General features: G+C 42.9%; 1 protein-coding gene and 1 long non-coding RNA gene across 9 annotated transcripts in view; one reads left to right on the top strand and one right to left on the bottom strand.

Moving 5' to 3' along the window:
- Positions 1-17,603, top strand: part of LOC132914594 (uncharacterized) — a 172,084-nt gene that overhangs the window by 15,624 nt on the left and 138,857 nt on the right. For all 7 annotated transcript variants that reach the window (XM_060973816.1, XM_060973814.1, XM_060973813.1 and 4 more), the window contains exon 2: positions 5,304-10,201. In XM_060973816.1, coding sequence (XP_060829799.1) covers positions 5,338-10,201 — 4,864 coding nt within the window. In that variant the 5' untranslated portion in view covers positions 5,304-5,337. The remainder of the gene's footprint in view (positions 1-5,303; positions 10,202-17,603) is intronic.
- LOC132914607 (uncharacterized) overlaps positions 1-17,603 on the bottom strand; it is a 157,993-nt gene that overhangs the window by 15,533 nt on the left and 124,857 nt on the right. The window lies entirely within an intron of this gene.

Genomic DNA, 17,603 nt, shown 5'->3' with positions numbered 1-17,603 from the left:
CGCGCATGGTATATTCGCGTACAAAAATTTTCTAAGTGTTCGAATATATTCGCCAGCCATTGTACGTACAGTAGCCTGCATTAATGTTCCAGCACTCTACTCGACTAAACTTTACTTTACGAATTATCGTTCCTTTCTTCGCGATCTCGTAGTTCTCCACGTGTTTCGACCGAGAGAGACAACGAGTTTGAATTGTTAGAGGTCGTCGAATTCGTTTTTTCTTTGGCGGTTCAACGGGGGGCAAAAGAAAATACACGGTGACTGTTAAGAAATTGAAGGTCAGCGTAATATCTCAGAGAATGTAAGGCATCGAAAAGTCAAAATATATTCGTTCGATCGAGCTCCTTAGACGCGATGAATTTTACCTGGTAAATGATAAGCTCAGCCGGTTAACGAATTATGTGAGGTGGTGGTTTTTACCTACTCACCTTGTACATGTACGTAAACGTGGCGCATGACCCAGCTGTTCTTAGATTCGTAAAAACGTTTGCCGGAACTGGAAAGAGAGAAAAAGGGAGAGAGAGAGAGAGAGAGAGAGAGAGAGATGGCGGACGAAAGGAAAGGTAACGGGACCGCGAAAAACGCGCTAAAAAATGACGAAAGAGTCTCGCTTCGGGCTCTTTGCGGGTTGCCGAGGGAATCGGTTACGGTCGTTGCTCTTCGCTACTGTACGACGTTGCTTCTTCCGTTGCGGCCGCCAATCCGATCACCGCTCTGTCGCTTGACTCACCAGTTAAAACTCTGTTTATCGCGATTATCCGAAGAAATGTCGCGGCCCTCGCTTGCACCCGAACAAATCTTCGCTTCTGAGAACTTGACTCGCTACAGTCCTATAGTCCTCGTATAGTCCGAATCGAGCGAACACGTATACAGCGCAACCGCTGCAAATCTTCAGATAAACGCGTGGCTGGTTTCATACGTATCTAGTTTCCCTAAAACTACGAAAGTTTTGTAATTTTTACAACAACTCTGGCCGGTAGGTGGCAGTAACGTCGTCGTTGAGATATTCGCTGGCTATCGCGGCGGTAACCACGTAAGTGGCAGTTGCGTGGCAGGAAAGTAACTGGTAAATAGAAACAATGTTGTTTATCCCAAAGTGATAAAACATATATATCCGCCGTTATTAATTCCAAGTTTTACCAAGCGAAATTGGCTTGCTTCGTCTACTGGAAAATCACTTTCTATACGAAGAGTAAAGAGGCAACTACAAACGTCGGGAGAGTCGTTCGGAGACCGCAGGGGAAGAACAAGTTCGTTTTTACTTATTTCTTGGCTTTTACGAGAAATTATCTGCCAGAGTCAAGGGACTGGTATAATGCTTATTATTGTCAATTGAATTCCAGTAATCTGAAATATCGTAAATTCTAATGAAACTTTGATCATTTTTGTCATGTGATTAAAGAAACCTGTAATTCGATATATCTATTGAGTTGGCAACTAAGTGATTGCGGATTTTGTCAATAAGTGGTATTGATAATATCTGCAATTACTTAGTTACCAACAAATACTAACGAATTTTTACAAGACACCCGTGACGTTAGTTTTTCCTTTATTATTGTCATTAACCCTTTGCACTCCTATGTCGAGTGTGACTCGACATCAGTTTTTATCTCAGGGGCTCCTTTGTCGAGTCCTATCTTTTTTTGTGAAACATGAGAAAGAAAAGTAGGATTAAATCCTGGAAATTGTTTCAAGATATGTGAATCTTAAAAATTATAAAATACAACAACAGTGTGAATAAAACTGGTATTTAAGTGAATTTCTTTCTTCCTTTATTTATTTAAATTGTCTTATTTTTTAGTTCAAGTAAATTTCAAATAAAACACTTAAAAGCGTTGGGCGCTGCTGGTAACGATATTGAAATAGAATTTCGAGTGCAAAGGGTTAAAGATGCAATGTCTAGCGATATTTCTGCATATTGCTTGTCGTATTTTGCACTCGCTGCATCTACAATAGCATAAACAAGGTTTTCGTAATATTCCTGAAAACGTCAAGACACCAAAGGATGACAGAATTTATTACGCAAGCAAATAATAATTTACAGATGGAAAAATACTCAGAATACAACACGGGGGAATATTTACCCTGTTCACGATATTCGTAGAATACTCGTTGTAATATTCGCAGAGCGAAGAAATCCGTATTTTCGTTTAATGTCCTTAGTTGCGCGCCGCAAAATAATTTCGGTATTTCCATAACCTATTGGCTTGGCAACTAAGTGATTGCGGAGTTTGCCAATACCACCTAGTGACAAAATCTGCAATCACTTAGTTGCCAAGCCAATAACGTAACGTAAATAAACGTGGCGGTTAGTTATCAACAGGTACGCGATCGGCTAAAATTCCGAGTATTCTCGTGGCGGCTGCACATGCTCCTAGAAATAATGAATTTTTCTAACCAAAGAAAAATCAATTGTTTTCATTTACTTCGTATTTAATCAAATGACCACCATTATTTTATTTCGATTATTATGAAATTAGGCTGTCGTATATCTGTCAACTCGGTTGTGCCGACAGTGTGAAGCTGACACTCTCGAGACGTGTCGACTAAGAATTCCAATTAATTCTACGATGCATGTTGGCTCAAAGAACATAATACGCACGTAATTAGTTAGCGAGCGGAGAGATCGAATTTGCCACGAGACGCAATGAAATTCTTTCGTGTCAGAGACGAAGCACGAGTCACGTAATATGGTAGTCGAGATAAATGTACGGCTGAGTTAGATCGGTTTCTCGTAATCAAGGTAACGCGATACCATGTGCCAACCGCGACCGATATTATCCTGGCGCCTGCATAGCGTCTCGCTAAACTCGCCACCAGCCTCTATCCTTTCGCTTCGGCCTCGAAACCGTTTGCTCTACGGTTCGTTAGCGCGAACGCGGAAACTATGTACAGTACATACCGTTCCCTTTGCGAAACATTAACGAAACATTAACACGCTGACTGCCACGTCACCCATATTCGGGTGACAGCAAGTTTATGGTCGATCGCGTCACTCATATTCGGGAGACACCAAAGTTTTAGCGTACCGCGTCACCCGTATTCGGATGACAACAAGTTTACGGTCGAATCGTGTCACCCGTATTCGGATGACAACAAGTTTACGGTCGAATCGTGCCACCCATATTCGGGAGACACCAAAAGCTTTTAGCACACCGCGTCATCCACATTTGGGTGACAGCAAAGTTTCTGGCCGGATCGCGTCACCCATATTCGGGAGACACCAAAAGTTTTTAGTGTAACGTGCCACCCGTATTTGGGTGACAGCAAGTTTCTGATCGGATCGCGTTATCCGTATTCGGGTGACGCTTATTGGACTACCTGCGAAGGATCGTCGTAGGTATTTGGAAAGATATTTCACAGGAGGTAATAAAACTATTGAATTGTTATAAGAGTAATACGAGAATGGTTTATTAAGAAAATTATTTAGAATGTAAAACTTTGAAGCATCTTATACAAAGTTGAGTTTGGTCGGGACAATTTGCACAATAAGTTGTTTTCTTTAAATTCTCCCGTGTCTTTGATCGGTCCGCCCGACGTCTTTTATCCGCATAACATAGTTTGCATGCGCGTCCAATGCTTTTTCCGGAATCATTTTTCCGAACGGCGATATTATGCTGACTTCGTCGAAGACAAGGATTTTTTGTATTTTCAGACAACCCTAATAATTTTGCAGCTAATAATTCTCTAAATCTTCTAATATTTACACCCTTCCTTGTTGCAATTTTCTGATACGAGTAAGTTTATTGTTTCGTCATCAACGAACAGCTCAAGCACATCATGTGGATTGACATCGCCAAGTAATTGCCTAATGAGGCCGTCTGTCGCGGGAAAAAAATGACTTCTGCCGACCACTAAATTCATTCTATTCACCAAATTGAATTGTCCTTTCCTCGGTATCATCAGTTCTTCTTTCTTCCTCAATGACCAATTCTTGTAAAATCTCGTCAACAGTATCTTCGTTACATTCAGTATCACTACGATCGCACTTATCAATATCCGAGTCAGAATCAGATGATGTAATTCTATTTGTATTTCTATTTCTAGAAAATCTGATTTCCTCCTCATCGCTACAATCCGAATTTGTGTAAGCCTCGTAAAAGCTTTCTTTGTCACTGCTATTTGACTCACTAAGAAACGAGTTTTCCATTTTTCTTTTCGACATTGTAACGACTACGGGCAGAGATTTTAAGTTATCTAAAATATCGGTGAGAGTACCTAGTAGAATACGCTCGTGGCCTGAAGGAGATTTCCTTGAAAACACGCGGCAGTCAACGTGCTAACGCGACGTCGCGTCGTGTCGAAGTACGGTACTCTTTTCTTCTTGCGAAATTTGACAATTCGCTAATAAGTAGCATGCACGTGACAACAATTGTGCTGTCTCAGATTTCAGCAATTCCTCGTTACTCGTCGCGTTTCAATGTCTCTATCTGTTCTAAAGATAACGTTAGCTCTGCTTATTGTTGAGCTTGAGGTAGATGAATTTGTAATAGAAAAGTATATTTAAATAATTAAAGGTATAAATATAATGTATAAGTATAAATTTATGCTGATTCAGATTCTTACTCTCTTAGTGTTACTAAACAATGTACAATGATAGGGAGGACGTTCATATATTCATAGCAAAAGGACATTACCAATAAAGTTAAGCTTACAGCTTTGGCTAGAGGCTACAAGGAGCATAAATAAAAATCTCTTTATTAGTTCCTTTGTCTCTAGACCTTGCAATCCAAAATCAAGCGTACAAAAATATGCACCTTTCCTTATTTAGAATATTTCTGCGTAATAGCAATCTCCAGATCACGGATATACATAAATAAAGATATAGAATTTTTCTTGAAGTAGTTACTTCAACACTTACGAAGTAGCAGCACTCGTTAAGCGTGTCGCTGTCGAGTAATTACGTTGCTCGTTTGTCAAACCGCTACGTTGTTGAAGTATGACGAACAATTTGATCAGCAAATCAAGCTAAATGCGTACAGTATATAATATATATATATATTATAATAATATTAATTGTAATTATTATATCGGTAATTTCCATTTTAAAAAAAGAAAAATAAATGGAAATTACTATTAATTTATTAGTTTATAAATTTTATAAATAATTTTTTAATATGGTTTTAAAATATTTAAATGTTATATGGTGATGCTTGTGCGACTTATTCCTATTTGTTCGATAAATCTAAACAGCTAGTAAGAAACTATGGCGCATTATAACAATTCCTGTCGTAATCTGAACGTTTCAGCGAAATTTAGCTAATGCACAAAAAGATTCGACGAACGCTTGATTTCAATTCTAGGCGGGGGCAAGCTGCACTTCCTGGGTACAGGAGGATGGAGGCGGCGGAGGAAATCGTCGATGAGAATCCCTGGAACACGGACGCGCGAACCGATCGCGATTCCACGCACCAGACTGCTAAGAGCGAAAATCAAGAAGAGCAAGAGAAAGTTGTGTCGATAGATAAAGTTACAGTAGAAAAGATCGTCTTAGAATCTGCTGGTTCTCGCGAGGTTCTTTTAACGAAGAATGAAACTTCGTTGAAAAGGAAACTTTCGATAAAATCGGAGTCTGGTAAGCCAGCGTTCACGCGATCAAAAACCAACGAATCGGCGGATTCTAGTAAATTTCGTGCTTCTCTTCCCGAAGATATTCTCGCGCCTAACAGTACCAATATCTGTAACGATGCTCTGTCAAAAGAAAACACGGAATCGACGATTATAGAAAAGAGAATTAAGCCTGTTAAATTAAGCAAGAGTCCATCTATAGGCAACATAGCGATTTCACTGAAAAATCTTACGCCGACGAAGATTCCGAGAAAAGATTGGCCGAAAGACGAACTTGTTGCCGACAGATCGGGAAATAAAAGGAAGAACGAGCCAAGCGGGAAAATCGAAGAGCAAGAAGAACGAGATAAAGATACGAAGGAATATAAGGACAATAAGATAGAAGAGATCGACGCGAAAAATCGCTTAGAGAAGAGCCAAACAAACATCGAAGTGTTGCAACAGAACCTGAACACGAAAATCGACGCGAACACTGCTCAGAAATATAAAAAGAAACTACTAGAATCGCGAGAAAACCGGGCTCTCAAGTTATCGGACGCGGAGCCTAGCGAGAAGTTGGCGAGTAAAATCACGTTCGACGAGGAATTTCTGCAGAAGCATAATCTCGACAAGAGGTTGAAGATCGAGGAATACGGTTTGTTGGACGTGAATCGCGAATCTGTTTCCACTGTAGAAGAAGAGTCAGACTCGAGGAAGAGGCCTATCTACAGCGAGAAGGTGCTGGAAGTGGAGAAGAGGTGGTCCGGGGAGTTCCTGAAGAACCAATTGGATCGTCACTCCTCGGAGTCGTCCAAGTCCTCTTACGTGGAGGAGTTGGGCAGTGTTTCATCCAGGGAGAGCGAGGACTACGATCCTCAGACGCCGCTCTTCGACCAGAGAAAACGCAGGCCCGAGTTTGAACGATCGATCGATCTTCCCGGCAACAGAACTTGCGAGGAAATTCTCGCTGACAGCACGCTCAGCACGGTCGACTCGGATTCCTGTCTCGAGGACAGGATCAAGTCTTTGGACGAGGACATCAGAGAAAAGGAGAACGAGAGAATCGAGGATGATTCTGACAATGTGGAAGTTGATCGGCGAAAAGAAATAGAGTTGGAAGCTTCTAATCTGTGGAACGAGTCGGTGTATTTATTGTCGAAGGAATTCTGGAATCCTAGGAACGAGACAGCCAAGAGTTTCACAGAACAACCGAGGATCGAAAGCGAGAAAATTTCGAGTTCCACTAACACAGACAGCATTGATTTTGCGTTAGTTAGAGATAGTTATAAAACAGACGGCTACGCGAACCTGATAAGAGAGTTCACCATGGACGCGGGCACTTCCTCTCGTACGAAGAAAGAGGAGAAACAAAAGAAGAAGCTGGGCCTTCGTCGTCTGCTGCCTGGTTTCTTCTCTCCGAAGGATTCTCGAAAAGACTACAAGAAGAAGGAGTCTAAAGAGAGGAAGAGGCCTGATGACAGACACTTTGCTCGTTACCAGCAAAACGGGAACTACACCAGGTCTCCTGACACGATGAATTTGAACGAAGATATAAAGAGGAACGTGAAGTTGGACAACAGCCTGAACGGGTCGATAATCGAGGAGAGGCTGGACGAAATCAAGCGCGAGCTATTTCCGGATCAAGGACCCATAACGAGCACCCCGGATCACCTAGCCAGAGACGAGGATCACGAAGGCCTGTTACGCGATCGAAACGGAGCTCCGAGATCTTACACGACTGATTCCAGTCTAAGCTCTATAGCGCCGGACGAAAGGTGGAACGAGCGGAACGCGCAGCTGGGAATCTCGCCCGACATCAGGAAATTCGAGCAGAGGCAGAAGCGCGAGGAATTTAACCAGAGATACGGCCAGCGATACGGTCAGCTGGAACGAAAACACAGTTTGCAGGAGCCGAATCACGCGAGTAGAGCGCCTTACTTCTTTCAGAGGAATCACGCACCTTCTGGAAGGATCTCTGCTCCACCTAGCGAGAGGTATCTAGTTAGGCCCAGGGCCATTCATCCGATGGATCGACCGTTACCCGCGATACCTCACTCAAGGACTGAATTGGCCAACTACGAGAACTATTTGGAGGAGCAAGAGGAAAGGCAAGAACAAATAGCCAGATATGGAAAGAACTCGTACGATAAGCCGCCGGAATACCTGAACGAGCCTGGATTGTACGAAAATGACAATCCTCCTGGTCTGATTTTGAAGTCTGTGTCTGCACAGGTGAAGATCACTAGGCAGCCGATAGTAAATCAGAATCACAGAGCCCCTTTGGTAGGTAGATCCCCCAAGTACCTTTCCTCAGGGTCCAGTCAGAAGTCTGGAGATTACGGGGATTCGAGTTGCACACCCAATTCCAGCCAGAAAAGCGAATTCTCGCCATCCAGTTCGAAGAGCGGCGAATATTATTTACATTCGCCTCGAAATAGTGGGTCTCCCAATGGGCGCGAGTTCGACGAGGAAGATTCTAGGCGAGAAGGGATCTATGAAAATGAGAAATCGCCCTCCAGATCGTCGACTAGATGCATGGATGAGAGGATTTATGACGAGACTCCTGCCTCGCCTTCTCCTTGCCAAGAGAATTCGGCCAATGCTAAGCAACTCGACCGTTCGATCGAAGACTCTTTGGACAAGAGAGTTTCTCCGTCTCAGAGAACTCGTTCGAGAGGAGAAAGGTCTGTTTCACCGAGAGAAAATCTTGCGAATGAAAAACGCGAGGATGAGAGGCAAGCTGTAGAAGCGAATAATCGCGAGGAATCGAATCGTGGTCCGACTTCTCCTAGCGGAAGCCAAGGCAAACCGATTTCTCCCTTTGGATCGCGACAACGTCTACCAGCTTCCAGGAGAGCTCAGCCCAACGAGCAGATTCTGATAGCTTCTCCGAAAAGAGAAACCACCTGCGAGACGAGAATACCACGTCCTTCGAACGACTCCAGACGCTGCGCTATAGAATCACCTGTTCACATGACGAACATACCCCGTAAACTTGTTAACGTTAATTCCGTGGATCAACGTAACCAAGATTCCAGTCCAAGTAAAGATGCTGCTATGACTAAAGGCGCTGCAGGGGCCAATGGAAACTTTAATACGGAAATACCGAGACCAGAGCCCATTTACGGGTACAAAAGTCAAGGAAACACGGTTGTTAGCTCTTCAAGAATTCATTCGCCGGAAAACATAAACCATAGATCGGATAATGTAACTAGGAACGACGGTGACGACAGAGTGGCTTGGGTTCAAGCACACGCGTCTTCTCCCCAGGCAAGTCCACAGCAGCCAAGCGAAGCTCGTACGAGTCCGCTGAAAGAAGTTCAACCGAACACGCAGAAGTCTGTCCATTTGAACGAGTCAGGGTCCAAAGAAAATCATCATCATCTAGAACCTCATCATTCGCAAAATGCTGTTGCTTCTCGTCAGGTGGAAATTCAATTGGCACGAAACGCTAATAGAGTTGGCGTAGAAGAGCAAAGTGTTTCACAGCAGCAAGAGTCTCGGCCAGAAACGATGTACGTTCAGAAAATCTGCGAACCAATGTATGGACAACGGGGAACATTGAACATCAATAGCGGACCTTTGTCACCTTCGAAACAAAAGACCAGACAGCATTTAGAAGCGTTCTACTGGCAGCAGAAGGCGTTGGAAGCACACAGAAAGTCGCTGGCGTCTCCTGTGAGCGCCAGCTCTAGACAGATGGCTCGAAAAATTGATTTACCCGAGGTCAGGGAAGCGGTGTACTGGCAGCAGCTCAAGAAGCTGGATGAGGAACAACAACGACGTATTTACGAGCAGAATCTGATGGAGGAATCCTCTTATTGCAAGAAGAATGGCGTCAGAACGTCGACACCTAGACAAACTGCGATTCGAAGTCCCACGAGTGTCGCCGTGCCTGTTGCTCATGGTAACCCAGCTTCGTGGTCCGCTGGCAATCTTCGATGCGCTAAATCGAATCCTATAGGAAAACCGCCTCTGATGCAGAGTCAGAAGGGTCAGAATCAGCCTGTTTTGATCGTCAGACCTCAACAGGCCATTCGCGATCGTCGCGATTTGGTTCCATCCAAACCTCTGGAGCCCGCTAGACAAGAAGCGCAAAGAAGCAAAAGTGCTTCTCCACATTTCCACAGAGGAGAGGCGCAAGTGGTTCCGAGGAAACTCGAAGTTTCTTCGATCTACGAGCAGGAGGCGAACGACGTCGATGGAAAGACAGTCGCTCCTCCGCCGATTTTTAAGAGGGGAAGCTTGATCGGCGGAGAGTCTATGGAGTACGGAACTGCCGGTGGCGCGAAAAGGGTCAGTTTCTCCAACCAGTCGGCCGTTGGTCAGGATTTGGCTAGTGGAAGCTGGCCAACGAAACATGGCACTGCGCCTGAACCACCGACTAGGAGACACAGGAGCGAGGACAGTGTTTCCGATTCCGATTCCGTGTTCTTGCATCAAGAACGTAGGGATGTGAATTGTCTGGATGGTACGGAGTATGACGCTGACAGACCTCTGCCGCCTTTGCCCAAAGATGTTGCAAGTGGCGCGAGAAGCGCATCTACAGCTGGACCAGGACCCGCACGGAGTGTCGCCTATGGCGAAGTTCGTTGGAACAGTGGGAACGACCCTAGGAGGGCTGTTAGTCCGCAACGAGTACTTCAGCAAAAGGGTGAGTGTCGTTTTACTCAATTTTTTTCGTTAAATCACTTTCACCAACAAGTGGATTACGGTTAGGTTCTTTGTCTTATTAACGCTTTAGAGTTTAGACTCTCCAATACCATCCTTTTCGTTCATCGCGAACGTCAAGTTTTTCAAATTGGTATAAAACAGTGGGAGCTTACAAAGCAACGCAACTGACGCAACTTGGCAAGGTATTTTAGTACCAAATAACAAATTATTGTTAAAATAATGAGAAAAATTATCGGTTACAAAAAGCCGATTAATAGGTTATCGGTCGGTAAGCGTCGGTGACAAAAAGCCGATTAATAGGCTAACAGTCGGTAAACGTTGGCGATGAAAAACCGATTAATCGGCTATCGGTCGGTAAAGTGTTAACGTTGGGCAGGAAAGAAAAAAGAATTTCGAAAGGCGGATGTGACGGATTATTTGACTGATCGTCAATTTCCGAGCGTTCTTTTCTTTTCTCCTCTTTTACGACGTTTTCGTGTCAAAGCAACCGCGTTTCGGCCGCATTGTGCTTTTATCCGGACAAGGTGCAAACCGCGTGGCACGGCGTATGTCCGTGCATTTCAATGAGCCTCTTAAGGCAAACCGGCAGAAGCATCGCGTAGAAGCACGTTCTCGTTCGCGGCAGACAAATCTCGCTCTTACGCTTTAAGCCTCTTGCGAGTCCATGGTGTTACCGTTTCGCGTATACGTATTCTCACCTATACGTATTCACACATCCGTTTCTTCAAATACGATTTCCAGATACATCAAAGGTTTTGTAATTGTTCATAGAGCTGTTCAGCTTTTATTCTCATCTCTTGCGCTATAATTTCTTGGCTACAGTCAAACCGCCATAATCTGTGAAATCTTTCCGCTGTTACCTTTATTCCTAATAAAAAAGTTTTTTTAAAAAGTTACATTGGTTAATTATATATATATATTTATTATATATTTTATTTTATTATATTATATATGTATATATATAATATATATAATTAACCAATGTAACTTTTTAATATATATATTTATACATTAATATTTATTTAATATATATATATATTATAATGTGTATATATATATATACATATATATATATATATATACATATACTTACATATATACATATATATATATATATATACACATTATAATATATATATATATTAAATAAATATTAATGTATAAATATATATATTAAAAAGTTATATATATATATATGTCGGGTTGACGTTAGGGGCGTTTAATGAATCTTCACCAGTGTTGTTCATGGTTGTCGCACAGATATTTATTACACAAGTATGGCTGATACAAGATTGACAATCGGACGCGGTAGCTGGACGCTAATGACAATGGCCCTAGGTTCGATATAGCGAATCCACGGTCAACGGGATAACGAATATACTTTTCTTCAAAGTCTAAGTCGGACTCAACTTACTACTCGTGATACTAGGAACGCTTGATTGACTCTTAGCTAATCAGATTGCCAGAAAAGAATGACTTTCCGTCGCGACGACGCTGCAGAGGAAAACTATGATGGGGTGTGCCTAAGGGCACGAGATCATCGGATTCGTCAAAGAAAGCCTCCACTCGGAGGGTGAAGGAAATAGGCGCTGCTGTTAATTGGTCAATTTCTATGTTGGCGGTTAGAAAAGGATGCTAGCCGCCCTAGAGAGAGAGTTCCTAGCAGGCAACGTCGTACGTGACCAAATCAGGCTTTCCCATAACTTCCCGCAATAGGTGACAGATTTACAGGCTGATAGAACAAAGACTGTTTGTCAATCTGAAGGACTTTAGTTAACTAGGTCCTAAGATTTGTAACGGTTCCTCAGGTTATCTGAACATAAACTGTAAACGATGCATCGGCATCTGGCGATCATCTGGCCCAAAGAATGGGGTCTGTGTGTGGCGAGCTGCGGGGCTGTTGGAATGTCTTATTGTCAAGTGTCTGTACTGCCAATTCTTTAAAGGAAAGCTATGTTACTTTATATCTCTGTTAGGTGGAATGTTTATCCCGTGACCGTGGCTACGCTCGGCGACCGGTTGTCGCCTCGAGCCTAAACTCATTGTCTCAAGTTTCGAATGACTGTGTCTGGGTTATTTCGTAAATGCTACAGTATTGAGGCTTTTCCAAATAATTCCAACGGGGGGGACCCGGTGTCCTTTCATCTCCGACATATATATATATATAGTATGTACGTAGAATTTTGATAAAAAATCCCAAGTGCTAAAACGTAGAAATTTGTATATCTTGAAATGTTTGAAATGGAAGGTAGTTCGTAATACTCTGCAAAAATCAATTGGTTTTTCGAAACACGTGCTATTGGCAGGCCATCTGCGTGGTTCATTTGATTTTTGTAAATCCAGTTTTCATACTGCGATACCTCCGAACGTAACGCTCGGGCCTGTTATCGCAGCAGTATTTTACGCTGTCATTTACAATTTTTGCTTTCACGAAACATTTCCACTGCGAAAATATAGCACGTCGACCGATACGTTTTTCCTTTTATTCTAGTTTTATTCTATATATATATATATCATAATCGTTGTACATAAACATTTTACGTCCAGTTAGTTTCGTAGGTCTATAGCTTTATTTGAATAGGAAAGAGTGGCGCAAACAGGCTAACGCGAATACGATAAAAAGAAAACTGAACAAACAACGAATCGAGCGACACCGTGGCTTTCGTGCGAACGGAACAATTCGTTGTTACGTTTCGTCCTCTCTCGTCTCAAATGAAATCGCCAGCGGCGGACAAACTGGGATACACGAAATGTATCACAGCGGTGTATATCGTGAGAATCGGCGAATAAACTCTTCTATAAGCAATGTATCGACGATCGGTATCGATCGACCGTGCGAAAGAGATGCAAAAACCGAAAGAGTCTCGATTACACATATTTCGGACAAAAACAACTATAGGGTTGGCAACTAACTACCATCACTACCATCTATTGACAAAATCCACAATCACTTAGTTGCCAACCCAATTAACCGGATTTTTATGCATGATAAACTTGAAAGCAACAATTTTCCACCAAATTTCTACTCTTTTAATTATATTGCAAGAGATATGAAGTTGTATTGTGGGTATTATGTTTTCTACGTCTATCGATGTGTACAGAATACTAGGAGCTTGTAGAGTCGTGTCTGCCGGTTGCTAACTATTCCATAACAGCCGCATCTCCGGAGCTGTTGCAGAGATTTAACGGTACAGAGGCGAAACCACGACAACTTTGCAGCCGTGCGTTCGTAACTACAACCACATGACCACGCGATTCCAGACTAACTACTTTGTCGCGCGAAGGATGAAAATCTTTTAATTGCCTATACACTCGGTCGTATTGCGAATTCATTACGGAGCTTAAATCGAAACTTGCAATTAACGACGAGTAATTTAACCGACGCGATGATTCGTTCGGAAAACGAGGTGTACCGCGTTTGTTCGCGCAATTTCGATGTCTCTCGTCGATTATCTATTGTTTCCGCTAGCTTTACGTCCTCGTCTTTCCCTCCTTTTAGTCTCCTTCTTGTTCGCCAATCTTTCGTCGTAATTCCAATAAGAGGAAATGTGGCGCGTGAAAGCGGACGCGGAGCTACGAAACGTCCCGGTAAAGTAGAATTTATTCATCAATTGATCGAAGATTCATGGGATGTCGTTAACGATGTTATCACGTTCAAAGCGAAACGTTGTTTAATAGATCGAGGTTAAATCAGGCAGACAAAGTTATTGTTTAATTTAAACATGATTCTTTGATTAACTTATGCTTAACACATTACTAACCGCTAGCGATTCAATAGCATATACACGTCCGACCGGCAGCTCAGGCGCAGATTCTCCCTGGCGCTGGCTTTGTTTCGGTTTACACTCTCCGATACCATTCTTTTCGTTCTTCGCGAACGTCAAGTTTTTCAGATTGGTATAAAATTGTGGGAGCTTACAAAGCAACGCAATTGACGCAACTGAGCAACGTTCCTCAGTACTAAATAACAAATTACTGCTCATATAATGAGAAAGATTGTCGACGACAAAAGACCGATTAATAGACTATCGGTTGATAAGCGTCGGCGACGAAAAACCGATTAATCGGTCGGTAAAGTGTTAACGGGAACAAAGAAAGTTCCATATTTCCAATATTGTGACGCGTGTTTCTTGTCTCATCGTTTCGGCAAAGATTCGCGCGGGAGCGCGGCCGTCGATCGTAAAACGCTTCGGCCACGACAAGCCCACGTGAAAACAAAGCTTCCGGTTATGGCCTATATTTATAGACGCGGCGCTGGGCCTCTGAACTCTACTGCAATTCGCTTACACGTTTAACCGTTTTAGTGGCAGGGGTTTTTAAGAATCCGTGCAGCGCGATAGCGCTTCGTCGATTTGTTTGCAAGAAATACCGATCGATGTGATCGCGCTACTCTTCTTTTTCGTTTATGCAGGTGGTTTACGATTATTTGAAAAAAAAGTGATTACGAGAGGAAACTCTGATATGACTCGCGACGAGTTACATTCGGAACCGAGCGCGTTGCGAATTGACGATCGTGACGAAACATCGCGACACTGTTCGCCGCTGCGTGGCGCTAAAATAGTTAACAGAAATGCTGCACCGTGCACGCACAGGTTAAACGTTGGAAACGAGAACAGAGTGCGCGCGTTTTCTTGTCAACGAAGAAACAGGACTCATCGAGCGACGCCCAATCTGGCCGATCGCATTCGAGATCAGAGTCTGGAAGGAAAAGTAAGGACAACGAAATTGTTTGTCGAGTTTTCGATTAGTCGATACGCCGTTCAATATGTATGCAAATCAGACAGCTCGGATGCAAATTCGAATAGTCGATATCCGGATGTTAGAGTGGCGCTGATGCCTCTCTGAATCGTGTCACGAGTGGAAAATATAGCAGAATCTGATTACACACGTTTGTTCTCGATCTGTGGATACCATCTGTTTAACATTAGAACTATCGATAGTTAACACGAAGCCATTTCTACCAAAACCAGTGAAAATGACTGGTCATAAAAAAATATCTAATAATAGAATATTTGTATATTTATTGATTTCTTACTTTCTTACAGAAGGAATTCCATGTTATGTAGCACATTTTTGCTATTATAAATCCATCTGCGACCATGATTCCTAAACGAGAGTTGACACATTTATAAAATTGTAAAGCAGCCATTTTGATTGGTGTGGTATTTCCAGTGTTAGCATCTAGCGATCTAGCGATCGATCCGGAATTTTCCTAACTGATATCGTCGTATCGAATGATACGCAGTAAAAATTTGAAAAACGCGTGGCAAGTTGTAAAAAACGAGGGAACTGGTTAATTGGGGTTCGATAAACAGATTGTAACACAATTTTATATTTTGATTGGTATTGGTATAAGTAGCCTTGGTACAAAATTATTTTCGTAAAATACATAAAATTAAATTCATATAAATACATAATACATAAATAACATAAAATACATAAAAATCAAAATAAAATTCATTATATTATTCTTTTAGTCATGGTTGCACCACTCATTCTCACTGGTATTGGTATAAGTATCCTTGATAGAAAATTATTTTCTGTTTGAATACATAAAAAACAAAATAAAATTCATTATATTATTCTTTTAGTTATTGTTGCAAAAGTCATTACATTACTGTGGAAAAAGTATAACACGAAGTAGGAATTTGAAAATAAAATTATAAAACTAGTCAATTTGACTGGTATGGTAGCTTTAATGTTAAAGCACTCGTTAAGTACTTGGAAGATGGCTAGTTAGATAACACAGAGACAAGAAATGTACCGCGTTCGCTGCTCCTCCGATGCATAGGTCAGCTGAATTGGCTATGGGAAGACGAACATCTTCTTGGCTATGACTTAGTAGTAAATTGAACGAATGAAATAATCCACATATATTTCATAATAATATTATTCATAATAATTTGGATAATCAATTATAACGTGGTATTCGCTAGCTGCGTGTTTATGACACAGTATCATATTAAATTGTAACATAATAGTAATTAGCTACAGAGGACATAAAAATTAATTTCGATCACGTTACGTGTTACCAAATACACGGGACACGCTTTGACAATTTTCATACTAATTCTAATACGTAAATTGCGTCATCATAAATCCTCTAAACCTACGCAGTTTACCTACTTTTCCCACCTTCCACCTCTCATTCCACGTCTCTTCTTTCCAAAACACACGTTGCCAGTTGTCTGCGATCTGCTCATCTGCCCTAACAACACCCTAATCGAAGCGAAATAAAGCAGAGTGCAAACCGAATGCAAACTTTAACTCCGTTCGCCTCTGCATCGTCAAAAAAAAAAAAAAAAAAAAGAAAAAAAAAAAAAAAAAAAAAAAAAACGAGAAGGTTAGTCGGTTGCACGGGTACGTAGGTCGCAGAATCCTGCGATGCTTGAGGAAACCAACAATCGTCCTATGGTCTCGTCCTCGTGAGGTGACGAAGGAAGAGGAGGAGGAAGAGAAGGTCGACAGAGGTCGCGATATCGGTCGAATGTTTTCCATCCGGTGAGTAGAGCAGCTGCGTTCAGGAGGATGCGGTGTCGAGGTGGGCGTTCGGGATCGATCCCCGACTCCATTCCCGTGACGTCACTGTGCGGCAAGATAGGATGGGGAGAGATGGGAGGAGAGACAAAGCGGGAGGTTTAGGGCGGTGCGGGGTGAACATGGACACGCGAGCGGTGCCGAGGGGTGTGTAGGTGGTGGATGCAGTGCCGGGACTCGGGCAGATCCCGGCGACGACGTTGGCCGCGTTTTCGACGGTGGTGCCGCTGCTGCCGGCGTTGACGCACCTTGTGGAACGGCGCGTAGCTCGTCACGATTGTGGTGGTGGTCCTCGTGGTGGTGGTGGTGGTGGGTGTGCGACGTCGCCGGTATCGATGCCGGTGGCTGTGTCTTATTCGCCGGTTTCCGAGCTGCAAATCTCATAGACAGAGGTACGATCGATCGCGACCTTCGAAGACGCGTCGCGTGTGAAGCAAAGGAGGAGCGCGCAGCGATGCTGGCCGCGATCGTTGGAGGAATCAGCAACCTCGAGGGTGGCGGTGGCGTGCCGGTGACACGACGGTTTAGTCGCTGCTAGTTGACGCGAGGTTCTCCTTTCTGCCGACCGGTGCTATCGTTCTTTCTCTCAATTTCCTCGAAATTCGTTCCTCCAACAATTCCACGATCCTTAGGTTTAGTGGCTTCTTCTTCGGCATCGTCGAGTTAATCGTTTCTCGGTACATGGTTGCTGGCGAGTGTGCAAATCTCTCGCTTTGGCTGTCTAACATCTGCGACACGCGTTACTCGATGATAAGAAGCTGCAGTCGGTGAACGCGTGTGCTTATGCTTGTATACATATACATGTATATATAGCTGTTGGTTCTTCCTCGGTCACGACCTTCACC

The sequence above is a fragment of the Bombus pascuorum genome, chromosome 15, assembly GCF_905332965.1.
Source record: "Bombus pascuorum chromosome 15, iyBomPasc1.1, whole genome shotgun sequence".
NCBI lineage: Eukaryota > Metazoa > Arthropoda > Insecta > Hymenoptera > Apidae > Bombus > Bombus pascuorum.
Note: the sequence above shows the minus strand (reverse complement) of the source record. Positions and strands in the feature narration are given on the sequence as shown.